The 19,088-nt window shown below is 55.7% G+C and overlaps 3 protein-coding genes across 3 annotated transcripts in view; 1 reads left to right on the top strand and 2 right to left on the bottom strand.

Moving 5' to 3' along the window:
* Positions 1-13,163, top strand: part of INSRR (insulin receptor related receptor) — a 31,873-nt gene extending 18,710 nt beyond the window's left edge. The window contains exons 7-22 of the mRNA XM_028710807.2: positions 642-768; positions 1,277-1,515; positions 1,966-2,133; positions 2,223-2,412; positions 3,074-3,115; positions 3,697-3,998; positions 4,792-4,928; positions 5,424-5,589; positions 7,891-8,002; positions 8,345-8,415; positions 8,826-9,055; positions 9,581-9,691; positions 10,132-10,291; positions 10,529-10,658; positions 11,096-11,230; positions 11,542-13,163. Coding sequence (XP_028566640.2) covers positions 642-768; positions 1,277-1,515; positions 1,966-2,133; positions 2,223-2,412; positions 3,074-3,115; positions 3,697-3,998; positions 4,792-4,928; positions 5,424-5,589; positions 7,891-8,002; positions 8,345-8,415; positions 8,826-9,055; positions 9,581-9,691; positions 10,132-10,291; positions 10,529-10,658; positions 11,096-11,230; positions 11,542-11,887 — 2,666 coding nt within the window. The 3' untranslated portion in view covers positions 11,888-13,163. The remainder of the gene's footprint in view (positions 1-641; positions 769-1,276; positions 1,516-1,965; positions 2,134-2,222; positions 2,413-3,073; positions 3,116-3,696; positions 3,999-4,791; positions 4,929-5,423; positions 5,590-7,890; positions 8,003-8,344; positions 8,416-8,825; positions 9,056-9,580; positions 9,692-10,131; positions 10,292-10,528; positions 10,659-11,095; positions 11,231-11,541) is intronic.
* Positions 13,164-14,417: 1,254 nt separating this feature from the next.
* LOC144325857 (platelet endothelial aggregation receptor 1-like) lies at positions 14,418-15,835 on the bottom strand. The gene is made up of 3 exons (XM_077920609.1): positions 15,798-15,835; positions 15,011-15,266; positions 14,418-14,723 (listed from the first exon to the last, which is right to left on the bottom strand). The coding sequence occupies exons 1-3, from the start codon at positions 15,833-15,835 to the stop codon at positions 14,562-14,564; spliced, it is 456 nt and encodes a 151-aa protein (XP_077776735.1). The 3' UTR covers positions 14,418-14,561.
* The window catches only part of PEAR1 (platelet endothelial aggregation receptor 1), a 25,325-nt gene continuing 21,501 nt past the window's right edge, over positions 15,265-19,088 (bottom strand). Inside the window, 6 exon segments of the mRNA XM_077920477.1 lie at positions 15,265-16,417; positions 17,412-17,462; positions 17,464-17,525; positions 17,863-18,079; positions 18,498-18,640; positions 18,880-19,008. Of these exon segments, the coding sequence (XP_077776603.1) occupies positions 15,923-16,417; positions 17,412-17,462; positions 17,464-17,525; positions 17,863-18,079; positions 18,498-18,640; positions 18,880-19,008 (1,097 nt within the window). The 3' untranslated portion in view covers positions 15,265-15,922.

The raw sequence follows: 19,088 nt of genomic DNA, 5'->3' as shown, positions 1-19,088 counted from the left end.
TTCCCAAACTGGTGCCCCCAGCTGTTGTTACTCTTGTCCCCCAGCCGCTCCAACAGCCAGTACAGCCAAGGCTCAGGGGTGATGATGAGGTGAACTTGAGTCTAGCAACATGGGGGGGCGGGGCGGGACCAAGTTGGAGAAAGGCTGGACTTCTGGGGTGGTTGGTCCTTTTGGCTTCACTGCTTAAAACTGGCCACTACCAGAGCTCACGGAGCCCGGCTTTTTCATTCATTGGTCTGTCTCCCATTTCAGAGGGGCAGCAGCCCTGTTCATCTGCTGCATCAAAAAGGCAAGAGACCTTCAAACTGTTAAATCTTTAGGGTGCCGCAGTCGAAACCTGCAACCCCAATAGCAGCAGCAGCAGCAGCAGCAGCAGCTGTCATCCCAACCCCTCCCCCCGACCCACTTTTATTCCAGGTCTTTTCTCCCAGAACATTTTCAGTGAAAACAGGGTTTGGGATTTTTGTCATTTGCACAGCTAGAAATGAAAGAGACATTTTGACCTTTGCCCATGAAATTTTCCAGCTCTTTGCCAGCTCCACTGTTGCTCCCTGAAGCCACTTGTGTTCCTCCCCCACTCCTCGCCCCTGCTAGTTTTCAAGACTCCTTCCAGGTTTTAACCCTCCCCCCCAATATTTCAGGCAAGACCCAAATCCTGCGCTTTGTGTCCAACACCACTGAGTCAGATCGCATCTTCCTCAAGTGGGAGCGCTACCGGCCCCCCGAGTACCACGACCGCCTGAGCTTCATCATCTACTACAAGGAATCGTAAGTCCTTGGGGAGCCTCAGGTGTGTGGGGGGGCGGGGGGGATTTGCTCTTTTCTGCTGCTGCTGCTGCTTCAGGGGACACCCAGCACACCTGAAGGGGAAGATACCCTTCTGGGAGCCAAGACCCAGCTGTCCTTCATGACTCTCTGAAGTTTGCAGTGCAACTTGAATGTGTTCTGAAAAGCACAGGCTTGGAGGGTACAAATAAATATATTATTGAAAAGACCAAAGGAAATGCCTTATATTGGGAACCTTGCTTTGGAAGAATGTGTGTATTAGGAGAACCTTTTAAAAAAAATATATCCACAAACTGATGTGGAAATGTGGAGAACTGAACTGAAGGTGGGGAAAGTGAGAAACTGAAATGGACCTCTTTGCGCATCCTTCTTGGTCTGCCAAGTGCGCGGCAGTTGGAGAGCCAGTGGAGGTGGCAGGAGGGGAGCCAAGCTGCCTCCCTCCCGGCTGCTCCTGCAGGCCTGACCCTCCCTTGGGTGCCTCATCCCCCAGGCCCTTCCAGAACGTGACGGAATACATTGGGCAGGATGCCTGCGGTGCCAACAGCTGGAACGTGGTGGACGTGGAGCCGCCCCTGAACAACGAGCAGGAGCCGGGGGTGGTGCTTCAGAGCCTCAAGCCCTGGACCCAGTATGCCATCTTTGTGCGCGCCATCACCCTCACCACCGCCGAGGAGAGGCGCAACTACGGGGCTCAGAGCGAGGTGGTTTACATCCGTACCATGCCTGCAGGTAACACGGGCGGGCGGGCGGGAGGAGCAGGAGCCTGTGACCAGTGTCATCCACCCCTGGGTGCCAGAGCTGCTCCTTGGACTGGGACTGGGCTCTGAGTAGAGTTGCTGGGATGCCGTGGGGGTTCTGGGCCTGCAGCAGAGGGACCTTGAAAGGAGCTCTCCCTTCTGTGGAGGCAGAAGAGGCCTAGCATGAGATGGAGGGCTGCACTGCGGCCAACTTAACACTTTAAAGATGGCTGAGATTAGGTTAGACTGAGAGATGCAGTGACTGGCTCAGGGCCACCCAGAAAGCTTCATAGCTGAATGGGGACTTAAACCCTGGTCTCTCTCAGGTTGTAGCCTGACACTCTAGCTGCCACAACACACTGGCTCTGTATATTGGGTCTCTCTCTCCCTCTTTTTTTCTCTCTCTTTCAATTACACTGTCTGCCCTCCTGTCGATGTCCAGCTCCAACAGTTCCCCGGGACGTCATCTCCATGTCCAACTCCTCGTCCCACCTCATTGTCCGCTGGAAGCCACCCAGCCAGCCCAACGGCAACATCGCCTACTACTTGGTCTTGTGGCAGCAGCTGGCGGAGGACTCTGAGCTGTTTGTCAATGACTATTGCCACAAAGGTGAGGTGGCTGGCCTGCTCCGTGGCGCATGGACCTTGCGCAGCCCCAAAGGGCCTTTGCTCACACCCTCTCTCTTCTCACCCTGCCAGGCCTCCGCCTGCCCACCAGCAGCGCAGACACCCGCTTTGACACAGACGATGGCGAAGGCCAGGAGGACGGAGAGGAGCAGCAGTGCTGCCCGTGTCAAAGCCCTGTGGGGCAAACCCCCCTGAGGGATGAAACCGTCTCTTTCCAGAAGAAGTTTGAAAACTTCCTGCATAATTCCATCATCATCCCCAGGTGACCGGGGCTAGAGCTGTGCAGGCCAGGCTGTGGGGTTTGGGATTGTGACTCCATGGGCGGGCGGGCGGAAGTCAGGGCTGACAGCAGCAATGGTCAGCTGGCGGGAGAGCCTGTCAGAACTGGTGGTGGTTCTCTCTGCCGTCTTGGCACTCCAAACCTTCCACTGACTCCCAGCGCTCCTTCCCCAACTGGAGAGCAGACATCTTGAGCCTGAAAATGTTAGGCAGGAATGGCACTGTCAACTGTTTGCAAGCCCAGCAAACCCCCCCCCCCCCAAACGGGGCTCTGGAGAATCCCGAGCCTTATTTCCACAAGTGTCCTGCAGCGCTAGTCTGAAAAAGTTTGAAAAGACTGGCATGAGTTGACTTATTCTAGGTCAGGGTGGTTTTACCTATCTCTCCTGGTAATGTCTACTCTGACTGGCAGCAACAGCAGCTCTCCAATATTGTCTGAGGCGGAAATGGAGGTGGGGAGTCCCCTCCCCAGTGACATGCAACCTCAGCCTTCTCCAACCCGGATGTTTTGGGCCACCAACTCTCACCTGCTCCCACCACTGTGGCTGCACCCTCATCAGCTGAAATATTCACCAGAGGCAGAGGAGAAAGCTGGAGCCAGGGGGTAGTAAGCAGAGATTTTCACCTTCTTTGTCTTTTTTCAGACCCCCCTGGAAAGTCACTTCCATCAACAAGATCTCTTACAGGTAAGCTGCAGAGTGTAGCCGAAAATGAAAAGGAATGTTCACACATTTTCAGGCTTTTCCTGAGGACTAGAAACATTTCTTTAAAGGGATGCCTCAAGTTTGCCCCACCATCTGGAGGCTCTCTCCAAATGCGCAGACAGTGGAGACAATCAGGTTGCAATATTGGGCTGCAGAGAATGGACCGCTTTTAGGAAGAAAAGGGGGTCTCTTCCCCTCTCCCCCACCCCTGCAGGACCAGAAGTTTCCCTTCTTCCTATTGCCTGCCTTTGCCTACCAAGCCCCAGGCACTCAAACATCCCCACACTCTTAACTGTTGGGGGGATCCTGGGGAAATCAGTATCACGGGCAGAAGGACTGTGTAAACTCCTGTCCAGCTTTCTATTGTAATACGTTTGGGGGCTGGACTGAGTTTGGACCCTAACCCGACTGTGTCTGGTTTGTCCTCCATGGACTAAGGGCTGGGCATGACACTTGTTGTCCACCTTGAGGTGTAGGGCAAACAGCATCTCCCAGCAGACAGGCCTGCCCTACCCCACACTCTGCCCCAAGGCCTCACCGCTCTGCTTCCTTTGCTGTGCCAGGATCCCAAAGAGGCGCAGGGACACCTTTGCCGTAACCCCTCTTCCTGGCCACGCCTTTGCCAACACATCGTCCCCAGAGGTCCTGGGAAATGGAGTGACCCCAAACCGCACAGAGTCCAGCAGCTCCAAACCTGAGAAGGATTTCCGCATCTTTGAGGATAAAGTGGTCCGGGATCGGACGGCCATCTCTAACCTGCGCCATTTTACTGAGTATCGCATCGACATCCACGCCTGCAACCACGCTGCGCAGACTGTGGGCTGCAGCGCTGCCACCTTTGTCTTTGCCAGAACCATGCCGGAACGTAAGTGCCAGAGAGCCCCTCCAGCAAGCCACGTGGGGGGGGGCATCAGCCCCCGGGCAGAAGCAGAGAGCTCAGCTGCCCCTTTATGCCTGTCTGCCCTGCTTTGCCTCACGGTAAGGCCAGCCCTGGTCATGCCTCTTTGTACAACTCCCGTCCCCATCGCTAGCTGGTAAGTAGCCTGTGCAGTCCATCGTCTGAATCAACTGGCTCTTCCCTACCGGAATGATCGGGGCGGCCTGTCTCAATTCGTCACCTGCAGTGAATGGGAAGATGTCGCCCAGTGCATCTGTCCCCCCCTTGCTGCCCCTGCGGTGCCTCAATTACTGGAGTTGTGGGGCTGTGGCTTCCAGGTTCTGACGAGATCATGCAGAGGCCACACACCAGCTTCCCAAGACTTCATTCAGCAAGACACTCCATCTTACTTTCTGAGGTCTCAGGAATGTTGCGCAGGGCTCTCATGAGATCTTGCTGGAACTTGGAAGCTGCTGCAACCGCTTCTCTGGTGGTGGCGGTGGCAGGGGCTCGTTTCTGGAGTCACCCTTTGGAATCTGCCACCTGAGGCAGTTGCCGTAGTCTGCCTCATGGGTGGTCCGGCTCTGGGAATGATGCAAATGTGGTCCAGGAATAAGCATTTTGCACAAGGTGTCCCATGAGCTATGAAGAGCTCTGTGCTCCTTCTCGCCCTGCCTGGAAGGGAAGAGTGTGATGGGCTTCCGTTAGCCGTACTAAATCCCACACCTGACTCCACTTGAAGCCGACTCAGGAGTTCCTTTGCTTTGCTCTCTCTGCTCAGCTCTAGCAGACAACATCCCTGGCAACGTGACCTGGGAGCCAGCAGGGAAAAACCGAGTCCTCCTCAAGTGGGAGGAGCCGAAGAACCCCAACGGGCTCATCCTCAAGTACGAGATCAAGTACAGCCGGGAGAGTGAGGTGAGGAAGGGGCTGGAGGCCTAGTGGTGGCAGCAGGGCCAAGCGCTGGAACATTTATTGGCAGCAGGAGACGGAAGGTTTGGAGATTCAGGACAAGCAGGAGAGAGGAATTTGCTGCCGCACAAGGTAGTGATGGTGACTGACTTCAAAGAGGGATTAGAGCTGTTAATGGAGGATAAGACTCTGTAATGTTACTAGTAGTCATGATGGATCAGAGGCAGTGTGCTCAGCAACACCAGCAGTGGGGATAGATCCCTTCAGAGCATCTGGTTGGTGACTGTGAGAAGAAGCAGGATGCTGGAGTAGTTGGTCCCCCTTTGGCCTGACCCAGCAGCAGTAGCATCCTGGCTCTGGTTAACTAGACCCTGCCACTTGCAGCCACTACATCCTTGCCCCCCCCCCCCCCCCAGCCTGGGGTTTCAAACTTCCCCACCTCCAAGAGTGATCCACAGGCCCCTGAGGCACCACTCACGCTTCCTTCTTCCTCACCTGCAGAAAGTCACCTCGGTTGTCTGCGTCTCTCGCCACCGCTACACTCGGAACGGGGGCTACCTCCTCGACCTCCTCCAGCCTGGAAATTACTCTGCCAAGGTCCGGGCCACTTCACTGTCAGGGAACGGCTCGTGGACCGGACTGATCAAGTTTTACATCCTGGGGCCAGGTAGGTGGTGGAGGCTGAGCGTAGGCAGGGCAAGCAGAAGAGAGAAGGAAGAGGAGGGTTGACTTGGACTAAGCAACCCTGGCAGTTCAGGGAGGTTCATCTGGTGACACAATGGAGAAACCCTGTGATGATGCCGGGGGGGGGGGCAGCGGGAGGCAGGGCAAGCAAGGATGCCTGGAACAGTTTGTATCTCTGGCTTAACGTCTCATGAAAATGTGGCCCCAGATGCTGGCAGGTGGGGTGTTCTGGGGAACTGCAGAAAAAAAGTTTTCCTTTAGGCCACTTTCAGAGCAACCTTGGGGGCTAATGGTGAAAGAGATCCCTTCGGGGCAAAGAGGAGAAGCACACAGCTGCTTGGATGAATGAAAATGGGGAGGGGAACCTGCTGCTGTTCCTGGGCTCCAGCTGCCTGGAAACCTGGTAGGAGCTGTAGTCCAGTCCTCACCCCCTTCCATAAATAGATGGTGGCTTTGTGGGCCTTGGTGACAAAAGGAGACTAATCAGCCCCAAAAGTGAGCATCACCCAGGAACCTAGCCTGGCACTCTATGTGGGGCTACGTAGAGTGACCCGGAAACTGCAATTAATCCAGAATGCGGCAGCTAGACTGGTGACTGGGAGCAGCTGCTGGGACCATAAAACACCAATCCTGAAAGACCTACATTGGCTCCCAGTACGTTTCCAAGCACAATTCAAAGTGTTGGTGCTGACCTTGAAAGCCCCACGTGGCCTTGGCCCAGTAGACCTGAAGGAGCATCTCCACCCCCATCACTCAGCCAGACACTGAGGTCCAGAGCCGAGGGCCTTCTGGCGGTTCCCTCCCTGCGAGAAGATTACAGGGAACCAGGCAGAGGGCCTTCTTGGTGATGGCTCCCACCCTGTGGAACACCCTCCCATAATAAACAATTATCCGACTTTTAAAAGACATCTGAAGGCAGCCCTGTTTAGGGAAGTTTTCAATGTTTGATCTTTTATTGCTTTATTATTATTATTATTATTATTATTATTATTATTATTATTATTATTATTATTGGAGCTGCCCAGAGTGGCTGGGGAAACCCAGCCAGATGAGCGGGGAATAATAATAATAAATTATTATTATTGCTATTATTAAGATTTTAACACTTGCTAGATCCAGGGATTAGAGTAGTCTGGCTCCCACAAACTCACAATAATACATAATTTTATGCTGCCTTTCCATAGTTCAAACCATGCTCGAGGTGGCTTACAACATGAAAAAATACAGTATTACAGAAATAATCACCAACAATAAATAAAACATTAAAAAATACAGAACCAAATTGGACAATTTCCACATAAATCATAATAAAATCTAAAATAAAGATTTAAAAAATCAGTAACAACCCCTTTTAACACCCCTTCCCAAAACAATATACAGTGGTGCCCCGCAAGACGAACGCCTCGCAAGATGGAAAACCCGCTAGACGAAAGGGTTTTCCTTTTTGGAGGCGCTTCGCAAAACGAATTTCCCTATGGGGTTGCTTCGCAAGACGAAAAAATCTTGCACGTCCCCGCGGTTTTTTTTCGCTCTCCCCCCCTTTTCCTAAGCCGCCTATCAGCTGTTCCGCTGATAACCCGCTTAACAGCTGATCGCGAAAAGCCGCTAGACCGCTGTAGCGCTAATCCGCTAAGCTGTCAATGGGCTTGCTTCGCAAGACGAAAAAACCGCTAGACGAAGAGAATCGCGAAACGGATTCTTTTCGTCTTGCAAGGCACCACTGTACTTCAGTCCAAGTGTCTAGAGATTAATAGATAGAAAAGGGAGCAACTGCTTCAGTAATTAAGTCTCCAGTAATCAAGGCTGCCTTTGTGCAGAAAGTGATGTGGTCTCTCTGCCTCTAGGAGCACAGAAGGGAGGATGTTTATGGGGACAACATTTCTATTCCTCAGAGGCTTGTCCCATCCACTTAATTGGGGAGCCCAAATGATGGCCAGCAGTTGTACCAAAATGCTGTGGGTCATTTGGTGCGTAAATTTAGAATCCTTTTTTATCACGTGGTGCCAAATGTTAGGAAAGCAGACAAAATACGTATTGCCCCAGACCAGCAAATGGAATTCAGAGCAGCCGTTGAGTGGGGTGTGTGTGTGTGTGTGTGTGTGAGTTGTGTACATGTCGTTTCTAAGAGCCTGAAATGGCCCAGGAGTCCCCCTTAGGATATTAAAACCATACAAACAAACCCAGTTGGGGCAAGTTGTTTGATCAATGTTAACTAGTTGTGTAATAATTACGTGTTTCTTTCTCTGCCCCCCCCCCACTTACACCCACCATTAACCCTTACAAGTAGAGGAAGAGGAAGCCGGGAACTTCTATGTGCTCTTGACGCTGATGCCCGTTGTCTTGATGGTGGGGATCACTTGCCTGGCCGTCTTTGTTTTCTTATACAACAAGAAAAGGTAATATGGAACCGGCAGGACACTGGCGCTGTTAGAGGTGGTCCCCCCCCCCCCCGCAACACAGAGTGGAGAATCTGTGGCCCTCCAGATGTTATGGGTCTCCACCCCCCAAGAGCCAGCCTGGCTGATGGTCAGTGTGTGTCCCTTCCAGAGCATTCTCTGGGGAAGGGTCGGCTCACACTTTCTACTGGCAGAGAAGTGTTGCTTTAACTTGACATGGAGCAGGTCAGCAATGAGGTTGGACCAAAATCCCACAGGAGGGTCCTAAGGGGGAGGGGAACTCACCGCCACTGTGGTCCCTGCCATGCAAAGGACCTTGAGCCCTTTGTCTCTCCCTCCCAGAAGCACAGAGGGATATCCCAGTGGCACGCTGTACGCCTCAGTCAACCCTGAATACTTCAGCACCTCAAACAGTGAGTACGGCTCACCTTTCGAAGGCAGAGGCAGAGGCGGGCAGGACGCCATTTTCACAGGGGACCCTCGGCCTGTCAGGCCAGAGGTGGAGCATTGCTATGGAACTGACTGATGCTGCTGCTGGTGCCCTAAGCCTCCCCTGTCCCCAGCCGGGGCATCCCTGACCACCCTGGGACTGACGGGAGTTTTGGTCCAGCTCTTTTAGAGGGCAGCAGGTTGGGGAAGCAGCAGCTGTGCCCCCCCCCACTCAGTGTTGCAGGGGGCTTGTGCAGGACTCCCCACCTGATTCTACCCTTGGCCTTGCCACTCCGCCACCTTCCAGGCCCCCCAGCCTTGCCTCCGGGGGGCATATGTGTGTGCCCCACACCGAGCGCTCTGTGCTTTTCCTTCGGTGCCTCTCCTTGGCTAGTGTACGTCCCGGACGAGTGGGAGGTGCCGCGGGAGAAGATAACGGTGCTGCGGGAGCTGGGCCAGGGCTCCTTTGGGATGGTCTACGAAGGGCTTGCCAAGGACATTGAGCAGGAGGGAGAGAAGACCAGGGTGGCCCTGAAGACGGTCAACGAGCTGGCCACCACGCGGGAGCGCATCGAGTTCCTGAATGAGGCCTCCGTCATGAAAGCCTTCAGGTGCCACCACGTGGTAAGTGGGCCGGCCCTCCCCTTGGACAGCTGAGTTTCGGCATCAGGAAAAGCAGCATATGGTACCAGAGCTGCTATTGTTGTGCTTTGTTCTCCCAGGGGGAGACACTCGTGAGACATTCTGCCTCGGGGGCCAAAATAACTTGGTCAGCCTCGGGGATTATGCAACTTGATCTGTGGGTTGGTGGGCAGCCCTGCCTGGATTCCCAGAGAGGAACAGAGAGGCTAGATTTCAGCTTCCATGTGGTTAGATGACATGGGGTGTGCCAAAATTGGTGTTTGGATGACCAATTGCAGCAATGCAAAGAGGGAGAGTTGTCCCCGTCTTGCTCTGCTAGAGGGTCGGAGGTGATCCGCCAGGTGCTCATCCTGCCCCATTCAACCCCGCAGTGTGGGAATGCTAATACTGGCCTACTCTGTGGGGGTGGTGTTAGGGTTACTGGACCCCCCTCCTGTGTGCGCGCTGAGCACTTTGAGAGCGTCCTCTACATGCCAGCGGGCCTCTTTTATCTCTGCTGGCTCTCAGGTCCGTCTTCTTGGCGTAGTCTCCCAGGGCCAGCCTGCCTTGGTCATCATGGAGCTGATGACGAGGGGGGACCTGAAAAGCTACCTCCGTTCCCTCAGGCCGGAAGCTGAGGTGAGTGACTTGCAGAGCCTCCCCCAGGCTTCCCTCCAGGGCTCAAGCAAAGCAGCCTGCTTGGGTGGAGAAGCAGTTGCACCTGTTTGCAGCAGAGCAACATGTCGCCAATCCAGTCCAAAGCCAGAGGGTGGGGATTGCCCACATTACGCCATGGGAAGCTGGGCTTTCATTTGTGCTGAAGTTCCATTGCTCAGGGCACTGAGGGAGTTCATAAACTCCTTTCCCATCTTGGAGGGTGGCGTCCAGTCCGGGGTCTACTTGCCTGCCGGCTTTTGCCAGCTTCAAATAGTAGCTGGGAGACAAAACCAAAGTATGGAGACAGACTGAGCGCATGGCATTCTCCGGGAGTGGCTGAGGAAATTTTCCTAGAGAAGAAGTCCTGTTGGTCTCTTCCCCCCTGCCCTGGGACAGGCTATTTTGTGGTTCTTTCTCTCTAGAATAACCCTGGCTTGCCTCCCCCATCGCTGAGGGACATGATCCAGATGGCTGGCGAGATCGCGGATGGCATGGCCTACCTGAACGCCAAGAAGTTTGTCCACCGGGATCTTGCTGCCCGCAACTGCATGGTGTCAGAGGACTTCACTGTGAAGATTGGGGGTGAGGCCAGGTTGGGGTTCAGGGGTGTTATCATTGTCATTCCCTACGAGTAGAGGTGGTCGTGGTTGAGGCTCGGATGCCCAGGGGGGCAGCAGCGTTTGTTTGCTGCTGCTGCAACAACCCCCTCCCCCATTTCTGGTGGCCTCCCTGGACCAGACCCCCTGTTGCCCCGAGGGCTCCGACGGCTGCCTGTCTCCCTCCCTGCCAAATTCTCTTCATCTTGGTTCCCCTCAAAAGATTTCGGCATGACCAGGGACATCTATGAGACGGACTATTACCGCAAAGGGGGGAAAGGTCTGCTGCCTGTCCGCTGGATGTCCCCGGAAGCCCTGAAGGACGGCCTCTTCAACACACACTCGGACATCTGGTGGGTGCTTGGGAGAGGAAGGGGCAGGCTTGTCCTCCAGAGCAGCGGGGGGCGGGGGGGGGAGGCAGGTTTCCAGTCCCAGGGAGTTCTGGCACACCTTTGTCACTTTTGTTCACCCTTCCATGGTATTTTCACTCCAGGATAATCTGGGACTGGAAGCAGGTACTTTCAAGGATGTGTGGGACGGAGGCTGAGGGTGGCCGGTGTGGCTCCTGCTCACGTCTTCTTTGCTGCTCTTTGTGGGGCAGAGGGAGGAGGCGGAGGCCCTGCACTTGAGCAGCATCTTGGTTTGGACCCTCGTGTGGGGGGCCTGTCTGCTCCCTCCCACCGTGAACCTTGCGAAGAGCAGCTGTGCACAATGGCTGTCCTGGGCGCCTCTCCTCACCTGTGGCCTGTGGCAAGAGGCAAGGAGGAAGAGACTGACTCTTCTCTTGCAGGTCCTTTGGGGTGGTGCTGTGGGAAATCGCGACGCTGGCTGAGCAGCCCTACCAGGGCATGTCCAACGAGCAGGTCCTGCACTTCGTGATGGACAACGGCGTCCTGGAGAAGCCAGAGAACTGTCCCCAGAAGCTGTAAGCGCCCCAGCAGTGTCTGTCTGTCAGTCCATCCAGGTAGCATCTGGGCTGTGCAAAGGCAGATGCACCTCCCTCCCCTCCCCTCCCCTCGGGCCCCTTGCTGGCACTCTTTGGGCTGTGCGTGGCCTGTGGGGGCCTCCCCATCTGGGCCTCCACAGCAAGGCGGCTCCTCTTGGGAGCCAGCAGCAGGCTGGTGTCAAGGCTGCCTTGTGGAGCCTCTGGGGTGGAGGTGGTGCAGTAGTGGAGGGGAAAGTGACCCCCTGCCCGTCTCACTCTCCACCCCCCTCCTGCCCTTGTGGATCTTCCAGCCACGAGCTGATGACCTGGTGCTGGCAGCAGAACCCCCGCCTGCGCCCCACCTTCGCCCAGATCCTGGAGAGCATCAAGGAGGACATGAGCGCCGCCTTCCGCACCCACTCCTTCTTCTACAGCCTGGAGAACAAATGCTGCAGCTCCTGGGAGGCTTCGGACACAGAGACGGAGCAGCTACTTCTGAGTGGGGAGGAGGAGGAGGAAGCAGCACCTGAGCCGGCCCCCCCTCAGGGCGCCCCCATCCCCAATGGCAGCCCACTCCTCGCTCTGGGCCTTGGCAGGGACCCCTTGCAGAGCCAGCCTACAAACTGCTGCCAACCCAATGGGAAGGTGGGCCTCTGAAGAAGGGCACCACCCTGGGGCCCACCTCACAGGAGACCCCCCCCCTGCCCTCTTTGGGACCTGCTGAAAAGCCAGGATGCTTCTGGGCTGCCTACCATGGTGGCTGGAGCGGAGAAAGGACCCCTTCCAGGAGGAGGACCACCTGGTGACACTCCCTCAGGGTGACAGGATGGAGTCTCTTTTTAGGAGAAGATGACTTGGCTGGGCGCTCCTTTTCTTCCTGAGGGCCTTGGCCCGTTCTGGCCACCTGCAGGTTGCCTTGCAGGCATTTCTCCCTTCGGCCACTTTGGGCAGGGGGGTGCCGTGGGCAGCCTCCTCCCTGCCCCCCATCACGTGGGCTGTGGCTTCGTGGGGAGCATTTGCAATCCTTCGGCTGGGGGCGAACTGGCTCTCCTCAGCGGCCCAGGAGCAAAGATACACTTATGCTCTGTGTGGCAGCCTTGCCCAGGGATTTCACACTCCTTTGTGGGACTGGTGCACAAGTGAACTCCTGGGCCCTGGGGCTAAAAGGTGCAGCCAGCGCCTGTGAAGGAAGCTGAAGGCCAAATGGACTGGCTGAAGAGCTCCCTGGCTTTGGGAAGGTCGAAGGACGGGCAGACTTTCCCACAGCCCATTCCTGCCTCTGGGTGTGTGTTGGGGATAAGGGGCCACAAATGTGTTCATCCCCACAGCCACTCCAGAGGAGTTACCTTCTTTCCTTTATACCTCACCTCTCTTCCAGAATGGCACCCAGACTGGCATACTTCTTTTTTTAATAAATAGAAGAGTAACTAACTGCCTTGAGAGAGGCTTCCTGGGAAGTCTCCCGTCCAGTGTGGCCTTACTTTGCCAAGTCCCAGATTCTGGCCCGGCAGCCGGGGCCTCCTCCCCACTGCACTTTCCCAGCTGCTGCAAGGATCTCTTCAGACCAAGTGGCTACTTCAGTCCTAACGCCTGCTCCTTGTCACAGAGGAGATTCTGCAGTTTCACTGGCCTCCCCAGATGTCTAGAAGCACTGGGAGGTCAGTATTTTGCTCAGGGGTCCAGGTGAGGGCACTCCCTGGATGGGGGGGATCCTCTCTCCATGCAACCATTTGTGCTGCTTTGGATTCTGTGCTGGAAGAAAAGTCGGGTATAAACATAAGAGCCCCATCTCTGGGGCTGGCTGTGGGTGGGCTGCTCCTCCTCTCCCCCATTACTGCAAAGGTGCTTTCGTTGTTGCTGGATGTGATCGGCTGCTTCCACAAAGTGAAGTGCAAGCCCTTGAACTCTGAATAAACCAGCTTGTTTTCCTGTAGAGATGTCCAGGTGAGCCCGATGGGCGCCTCTTTTATCAGCATTGCGAGAGGCAGCTCTGCTAAAACTTGCTTCCAGCGCGAAGAACTGAAACCAACCTCCCTCCCATAGGAATTAAGTTTCTAATGGGACCAGATGGTTTTATAATTAGCCCAACGGCAGCGGTGTGCGTTAAGAGGGTGTCGCCGCGGTGAGAGGGGCTATTCCTCTGCGTCAGCTGCTGTCCCTCACACGGACACACACAAAAACACGTGTGTGATATAAGTGCATCTGCTCCAGCTCTGGGCGTCCCCACTGTGCTCATGTGGCGCCTCTAAGGTTCATAAAGGAATGTGGGCTTTTGACTGGAAAAGGTGCCCTGCTTCCCTGGCGCATTGATCTTTGAAGACTTCAAGAGTTTCTGACAGTGCAAAACTTGGCTTACAGAGTGTATGTGACCCCTTTGTACATGGATTTACAGACTCCTGCAAGGAAGTCAGGCTGATGAGTTCTGCTGGCTCATCCTCAGTTAAGCCTTTTCCTGTTGCAAAATAAGCAAGACTGAAACTGCCTGCTTGGCCCTTCCAGGAGACAGTTTGGGAAGGCGGATTGCAAGCTGTGCTTGGGGAAAGGGATTCTTGAAACAAAGGGTTGTCCTTGTTGCACCTTGTAATCCAGAGCAATGACAGTGCAAACACGCAGGAGGCCTCAAGAAGGGGGCTGCTATAAAATGCAGGGCGGGGGGGGGGGGAGACAATTCCTTTGAACATAGGAGTTCACTGAGATGAAGAACTTTCTAATGGCAAGAGCTTTTGACAGTGGAACGGACTCCCTCAGGAAAGTGGCGGCTCTCCTTCCTTGGAGGTTTAAAGAGAGGTTGGATGGCCACCTGGCTGGGATGCTCTAGTTGAGATTCCTGCATTGCAGGGGGCCTGGACTAGATGACCCCCTGGGGTCCCTTCCAACTCTATAGTTCTATGATTCTAATGAAGGTGATCTCTGTACATGGTGCAACCCCCTGTTGGCCTATAAGGTGCTCTCCCCACTGCCCCACTTTGCTTTCTTTCATGGGACTGAAGTGGCTAGTCTCTGTCGAAGTTGGGGGCGGGGAAGAGACAGAGAGATCTGCCACCACCCGAGAAGTGCTGGAAAGGAGCCAAGCAGCCGTCCCCTTGAAGCTGTGCCTCTGCTGGCGGCTGCCTTGGGAAATGATCCGAGCTAGTCCAAATGCCAGCCCAGGAGACTGGGCACAGTGGTTCCTCCAGTGGCGCTGGGGCCAAGATCCGCCACGTCCTGCCCCCATGGCAGCTGTGAAGAAGCCTGGTGCCCGGAGGGATGAAGGTCCTGCTGCTGCTGAGCCGGTTGGAACTCAGTCCTTCCCTGAGAGGGCGGGGGGGGGGGGGGGAAGGCTCTGGCCTCCTCACTGGTCCTGCCTGCGGAGGGGGGCGATGGCGGGTAGTGCCTGACGGGGGGCACGTCGTAGTGGGCAGGGATGTGGCTGTTCTTGGGGGAGTCGTATGGTTGGGGGGAAGGGCGGAGGCTGTGTGTGAAGAGGTGCCACCTGCGCCAGCCGAGCCGCTGCCTGGAAGGGGAAGAAGGAGTCAGCGTTTCCACGGGACACAGAGGGGGGCGCAAAGTGAGGGCACGGGGAACATCGGCCCAGTTGCAAAAATTGGAAATGTTGAGGAACGGAGGAAGCTGCCATCTGCTGAATCAGACCAACAGGCCCATCTCAGGCTCGTCTACACTGACTGGCAGCCGCAGCTCTCCAGGGGTCCAGGCAGGGGAGTCCCTCTCTGCCTGGCACTGAGCTGCATCCCTTGCCACCAAGCAGGAAGGGAAAGGAGAGCCATAACCCCCCCCCCATACCTCCTGCCTCCTCCTTTTCCTCCCTCCCTCCTTCTCCTCCTGCAGGCTCTGGGCAGCCTCCTCAAAGAGGCCGATCTCGGCGTAGGACCATCTCGCGCTTGACGGGGACTTCATCTCCATGTAGCTTCCCTCCGAGGGCTTCCCTGTGAGGACGGGCAGGTCCTTGATGGTGGCATAGGGGTTCTCGCTGCTCAGGGAACTGTCGCTCCGTCGGTACAAGGTCTCCTCCTTGGCGTAGCCTGGAAGGGGAGGAGGGCTGAGGGGTCAGGGAGGGGCTTTGAGCAGTATCACGGGCCCCCGGAAGGGCAGCTGCAGACCCCGCCCAGGACCTTGGTGGCACCAGGCAGAAGTGAGGACAGAAAGGCCCACCAGAACGATCCAGGGTTGGAGCGACCCCCCTATGAAGGAAGGTTGCAGTATTTGGGGCTTTTCAGTTTAGAGAAGGAGGAGGAGGAGGAGGAGGAGGAGGAGAGATGATTGGAGTGCATAAAATGATGCATGGTGTGGCAAAGTGGGCAGAGAAAAGTTTTTCTCTCTGATACACCAGAACTTTTGGATGTCCCAAGGAAGCCGATTTTGGAGGATCCAGGACAGATAAGAGAGTTTCCTCATGCTGGGCATAGTTAATCAGTGGAACTCCCTCCCACAGGAGGAGGGGAGGACCACCAACCTGGATGGAGGAGAAGAACAAATTCGTGGAGGAGGAGAGGCCTATCAGTGGCTACTCTCCAGGACGGCTATGCTGTGCCCTCCACAGGCAGGCAATGCTCTTACCTTTGCTGTAAACCTTCCAAGTCCGTTAGTGTAGCTGTAGCTGCGGTCCATCTGGGGGCCTCCTGCAGAAAAGAAAACGGAGTCCAGGAGGGGGAGGGATTCTGTTGGGTGAAGCTCACTGGGTCTGAGCCCCAGAACCTATCTGTGGGGTTCAGACCTGGCCCAAGCACATGTGGAGGAGAGGACACCCTGACAAGCTGATGGTGGAAACAGACACCTCACAGCGACACATGCTGCCATTTGGGGTCCATCAAGTTGCTGAAGGTGGTTCTGGAACATTCCTTGCTCCCTCATTTCCAGGGAGGCCTCCAGGTTTGCAGGAAAGGCAAAACCCCTTAGGGAGAAATGTGTGCTGGGGTGGCTGCCCTTTGGGGAAGGGTCTCTACAGGAGCGGCAATGGGGACAAGTGTAGGGCGCTCTGAGAAAAAGTGGCCGTGTTCCTGAGTGACGGCCACAGATGGGTCTCTGCCTGCGCCCAGGGCTCCTGGTGGAGGAGGAGGGAGATGCCACAGCCTACCCTGGCTCTGCTGGAGTGGCCCTGTGGTGCTTCCAGTCGGCGGGCAGCGTGGCGTTGCAGTCGGCCCCACACACTCCCGGCCAGTCTCGCTCTAGGCTCTTTGTACTGCTGATCAGCTGGGGAGGGGGAAGAAAACAGGCAGTCACCCTGGCGCCAGACTGTGTGGGACCCTAACTCAAACAAAAATTCTCTCCAACAATTAAGATTCTTTATCCAAGACATCTGTGAAGGCTAGGGGTGGAATGGGCAAGGGCCTGGCAGATGAAAGTCCTGCCTTGGGGTGGGGCTTGTTATGGGGCTCCCTTTCCGGTCCATGTTTAAGCACGTGGCTTCTGCGCTCCAGGCACGTCTCCCTGTTTAAAACCCATCCTGGAAAGTGTCTGTCTTTATTACTGACCACAGCCAAGTGGGGCTCAGCGACATGGAACTGTCCAATGCCAGCTGCGGTTTGCAAGTGACCAAAATTGTGCCCTGCAGAAGCCACACTCCGGCACCACAACTGGCTCCCTCCAGGGTGCAAATCAGAAGAAGCCAAACATTACAGCTACTTGGGTTTTGGTTTCCACACAGGTGCCTAGACTGGTGAGCGGACTTTTTGTGCAGTAAAAAAGGAGGAAAGTGACGCTGCCACCACTTTGGAAGTTCTGCCTCCTGCAGCAAAGAGCCCGATCCCTGCGCACCTCTCAGAATGGGAGAGGAAATGGTCCCTTTAGACATGCGTTTCTTTATTTTCCAACTCTAAAAGCACACATCTGACAAACACACAATAAACTTCCTGACAATTTTGTAATCCTATGCTGTAAATTACAGTAGACCCGCAACTTAACGTGTGATTTACTTACGAAATGGCAGCTTTGTGTCAGTGGTCCAGGAATAAATGAATGAATGCAAAGTGGGGAGAGAGCAGTTGAAAAGGGCCGCCTGAGATCTCACCAAGGCCCCCCGTCCCTTCCAGGGGTCTTCCTGACTTTGTGCCACAAACCCCCAGAATGTAGCCCCCATGTAAGTTGTGGCCTACTGCATAATGAATGCCCCAATGCCCACGCAGGTGAAAGGCCAAGGCCCCGGCCAGCCCTGGAGTGGTGCTGCACTCCCCGGAGAGATCCTTACCTTGCTGGGGCCAGCATGCTCAGGGGGGCTGGGGCAGGGGAGGCTGGGGCAGGCAGGGCGACAGGGTGTGGTAGCTGGGGTTGGAGTAGTAGTGGGTGCAGCTGGGAGGGACGTCTAGGCAGAAAGGCAGACGGAGACAGGTCAGTACAAAAGCCCCCCATTCTCTGGAAATTCACCGCCCCCAGCCCAATTTCATAGATATTGTAGAGCTGAATCACAGAATAGCAAGAGTTGGAAGGATCCCAAGTGTCATCTAGTCCAACCCCCTACAAAACTATAGGGTTGCCATGCTGGCAGGTGACTGCCCAACCTCTGCTTCAAAACCTCCAAGGAAGGAGACCTCTTCACCTTCCAAGGGAGTCCGTTCTTACTGTCAGAACGTTCTTCTCCAAGACTTAGTCTTGCTTGGTGAGGGTGGCGTGAAGAGAGAGCCAGGCGGGGCATTCCTCACCTGGCACGGCGTACTCTGAGGCATCCATCCTCGCTGTGGTGTAGGCCACAGCCATGTGGCGATGCTCCTTGTCCTTCTGCCAGTGCCGGTAGCAGAGGAAGGCCGCCAGCATGCCCACCAGCAGGACAGCCAGGGTGACGATGCCCATCACGGCCCCCAGGGAGGGGTTGCCAGCAGGAATGGCAGGAACCATGGTCAGGGGGGCGGGTCGAGGTCCCTGCACAGGGAGGCAGCAGAGTTGCACCTTCTTGCCAGAAATGGGGACCCCCATCTCTTGAAGAGCTTCTCTCCTCCTGGGTTCAGAGGGGACCACCTACCCTCCACTGGCAGACAGGAGGAGATCTTCTCCACCTCCCCACCAGAGCAGAGCCATTTCAGTTTCTCCGCACCTGTCTCTGCTCACAAAAGTCTATTTGTGGTGGATGCCCAAGGGCAATTTGACCAGCCACCCCCTTCTTCCTCCTCCTCCTCTCAAACCATAGAGCTTTAGCATTGGAAGGGATCTCCAAGGCTCATCCAGGTCCAAACCTCCCACCCTGTAATGCAGGAATCACAGCTGAAGCATTCTCCGCCTCCTTCCTCGCAGTTGAGGAGCCCCTTTCACTCCATGGGAGCGGAGAGAGGGAAGCGGGGGCCTCTTGGTACTTACGGGTCTCACAGTGGGCTCCAGTGTAGCCAGAGGGGCACAGGCACCTCCCGGAGTCCGGCTCACAGGGAGCCTCCCACCAACACTGGCACCGCTGGGTGCAGCTGGCCCCAAAGAACCCTGCAGGGCAGCCTGTGGAGAAAGCAGAGCAGGCACAGAGGCGGCGGGTGGGTCGCCCTTCGTTTGAAATGTAGGCAGAGCCCAGCTAAACAGGCCAGGTGGGTCCTCCTCCTCCTCCACAGCCAGGCAGCACAGGCACCCTCCCTTGGGGCACAGCAGCCAGCAAGAGGGTTGTGCCCACAACTGGCCGTGTGCCAAAGTTCCTCCCCCTCCTCTCCGCATTGTCTCCTTCCAACAAGTGGATAACTCACGTTCGGAGCAGTCACTGCCTGTCCAGCCAAGAGGGCAATCACACAAACCGTCCACTGGGTGGCAGATGGAGTGGTTGGCACACTTGCAGGGCACAGAGCATTTCTTGCCGTAACGCCCTGGCTGACAGGCTGGAGGGGGGGGGGGAGAGAGGGAGCTCAGTGCCAGAGCAGCAGACTTCTTGGGCTCCCCACCACCTGTCCCCATGGGG

Source organism: Podarcis muralis, chromosome 16, assembly GCF_964188315.1.
Source record: "Podarcis muralis chromosome 16, rPodMur119.hap1.1, whole genome shotgun sequence".
Classification (NCBI taxonomy): Eukaryota; Metazoa; Chordata; class Lepidosauria; order Squamata; family Lacertidae; genus Podarcis; species Podarcis muralis.
Note: the sequence above shows the minus strand (reverse complement) of the source record. Positions and strands in the feature narration are given on the sequence as shown.

Coding starts and splice junctions, on each gene's coding strand:
- LOC144325857 (XM_077920609.1), bottom strand. CDS start 15,835: ATGGACCGCAGCTACAGCTACACTAACGGACTTGGAAG. Junction 15,267..15,797: donor TACACTAACGGACTTGGAAG/GTTTACAGCAAA, acceptor CTGACCCCTCAG/CCCTCCTCCCCTTCCAGGCT. Junction 14,724..15,010: donor GGAAAAGGAGGAGGCAGGAG/GTATGGGGGGGG, acceptor TTCCCCTTCCAG/GCAGCGGCTCGGCTGGCGCA.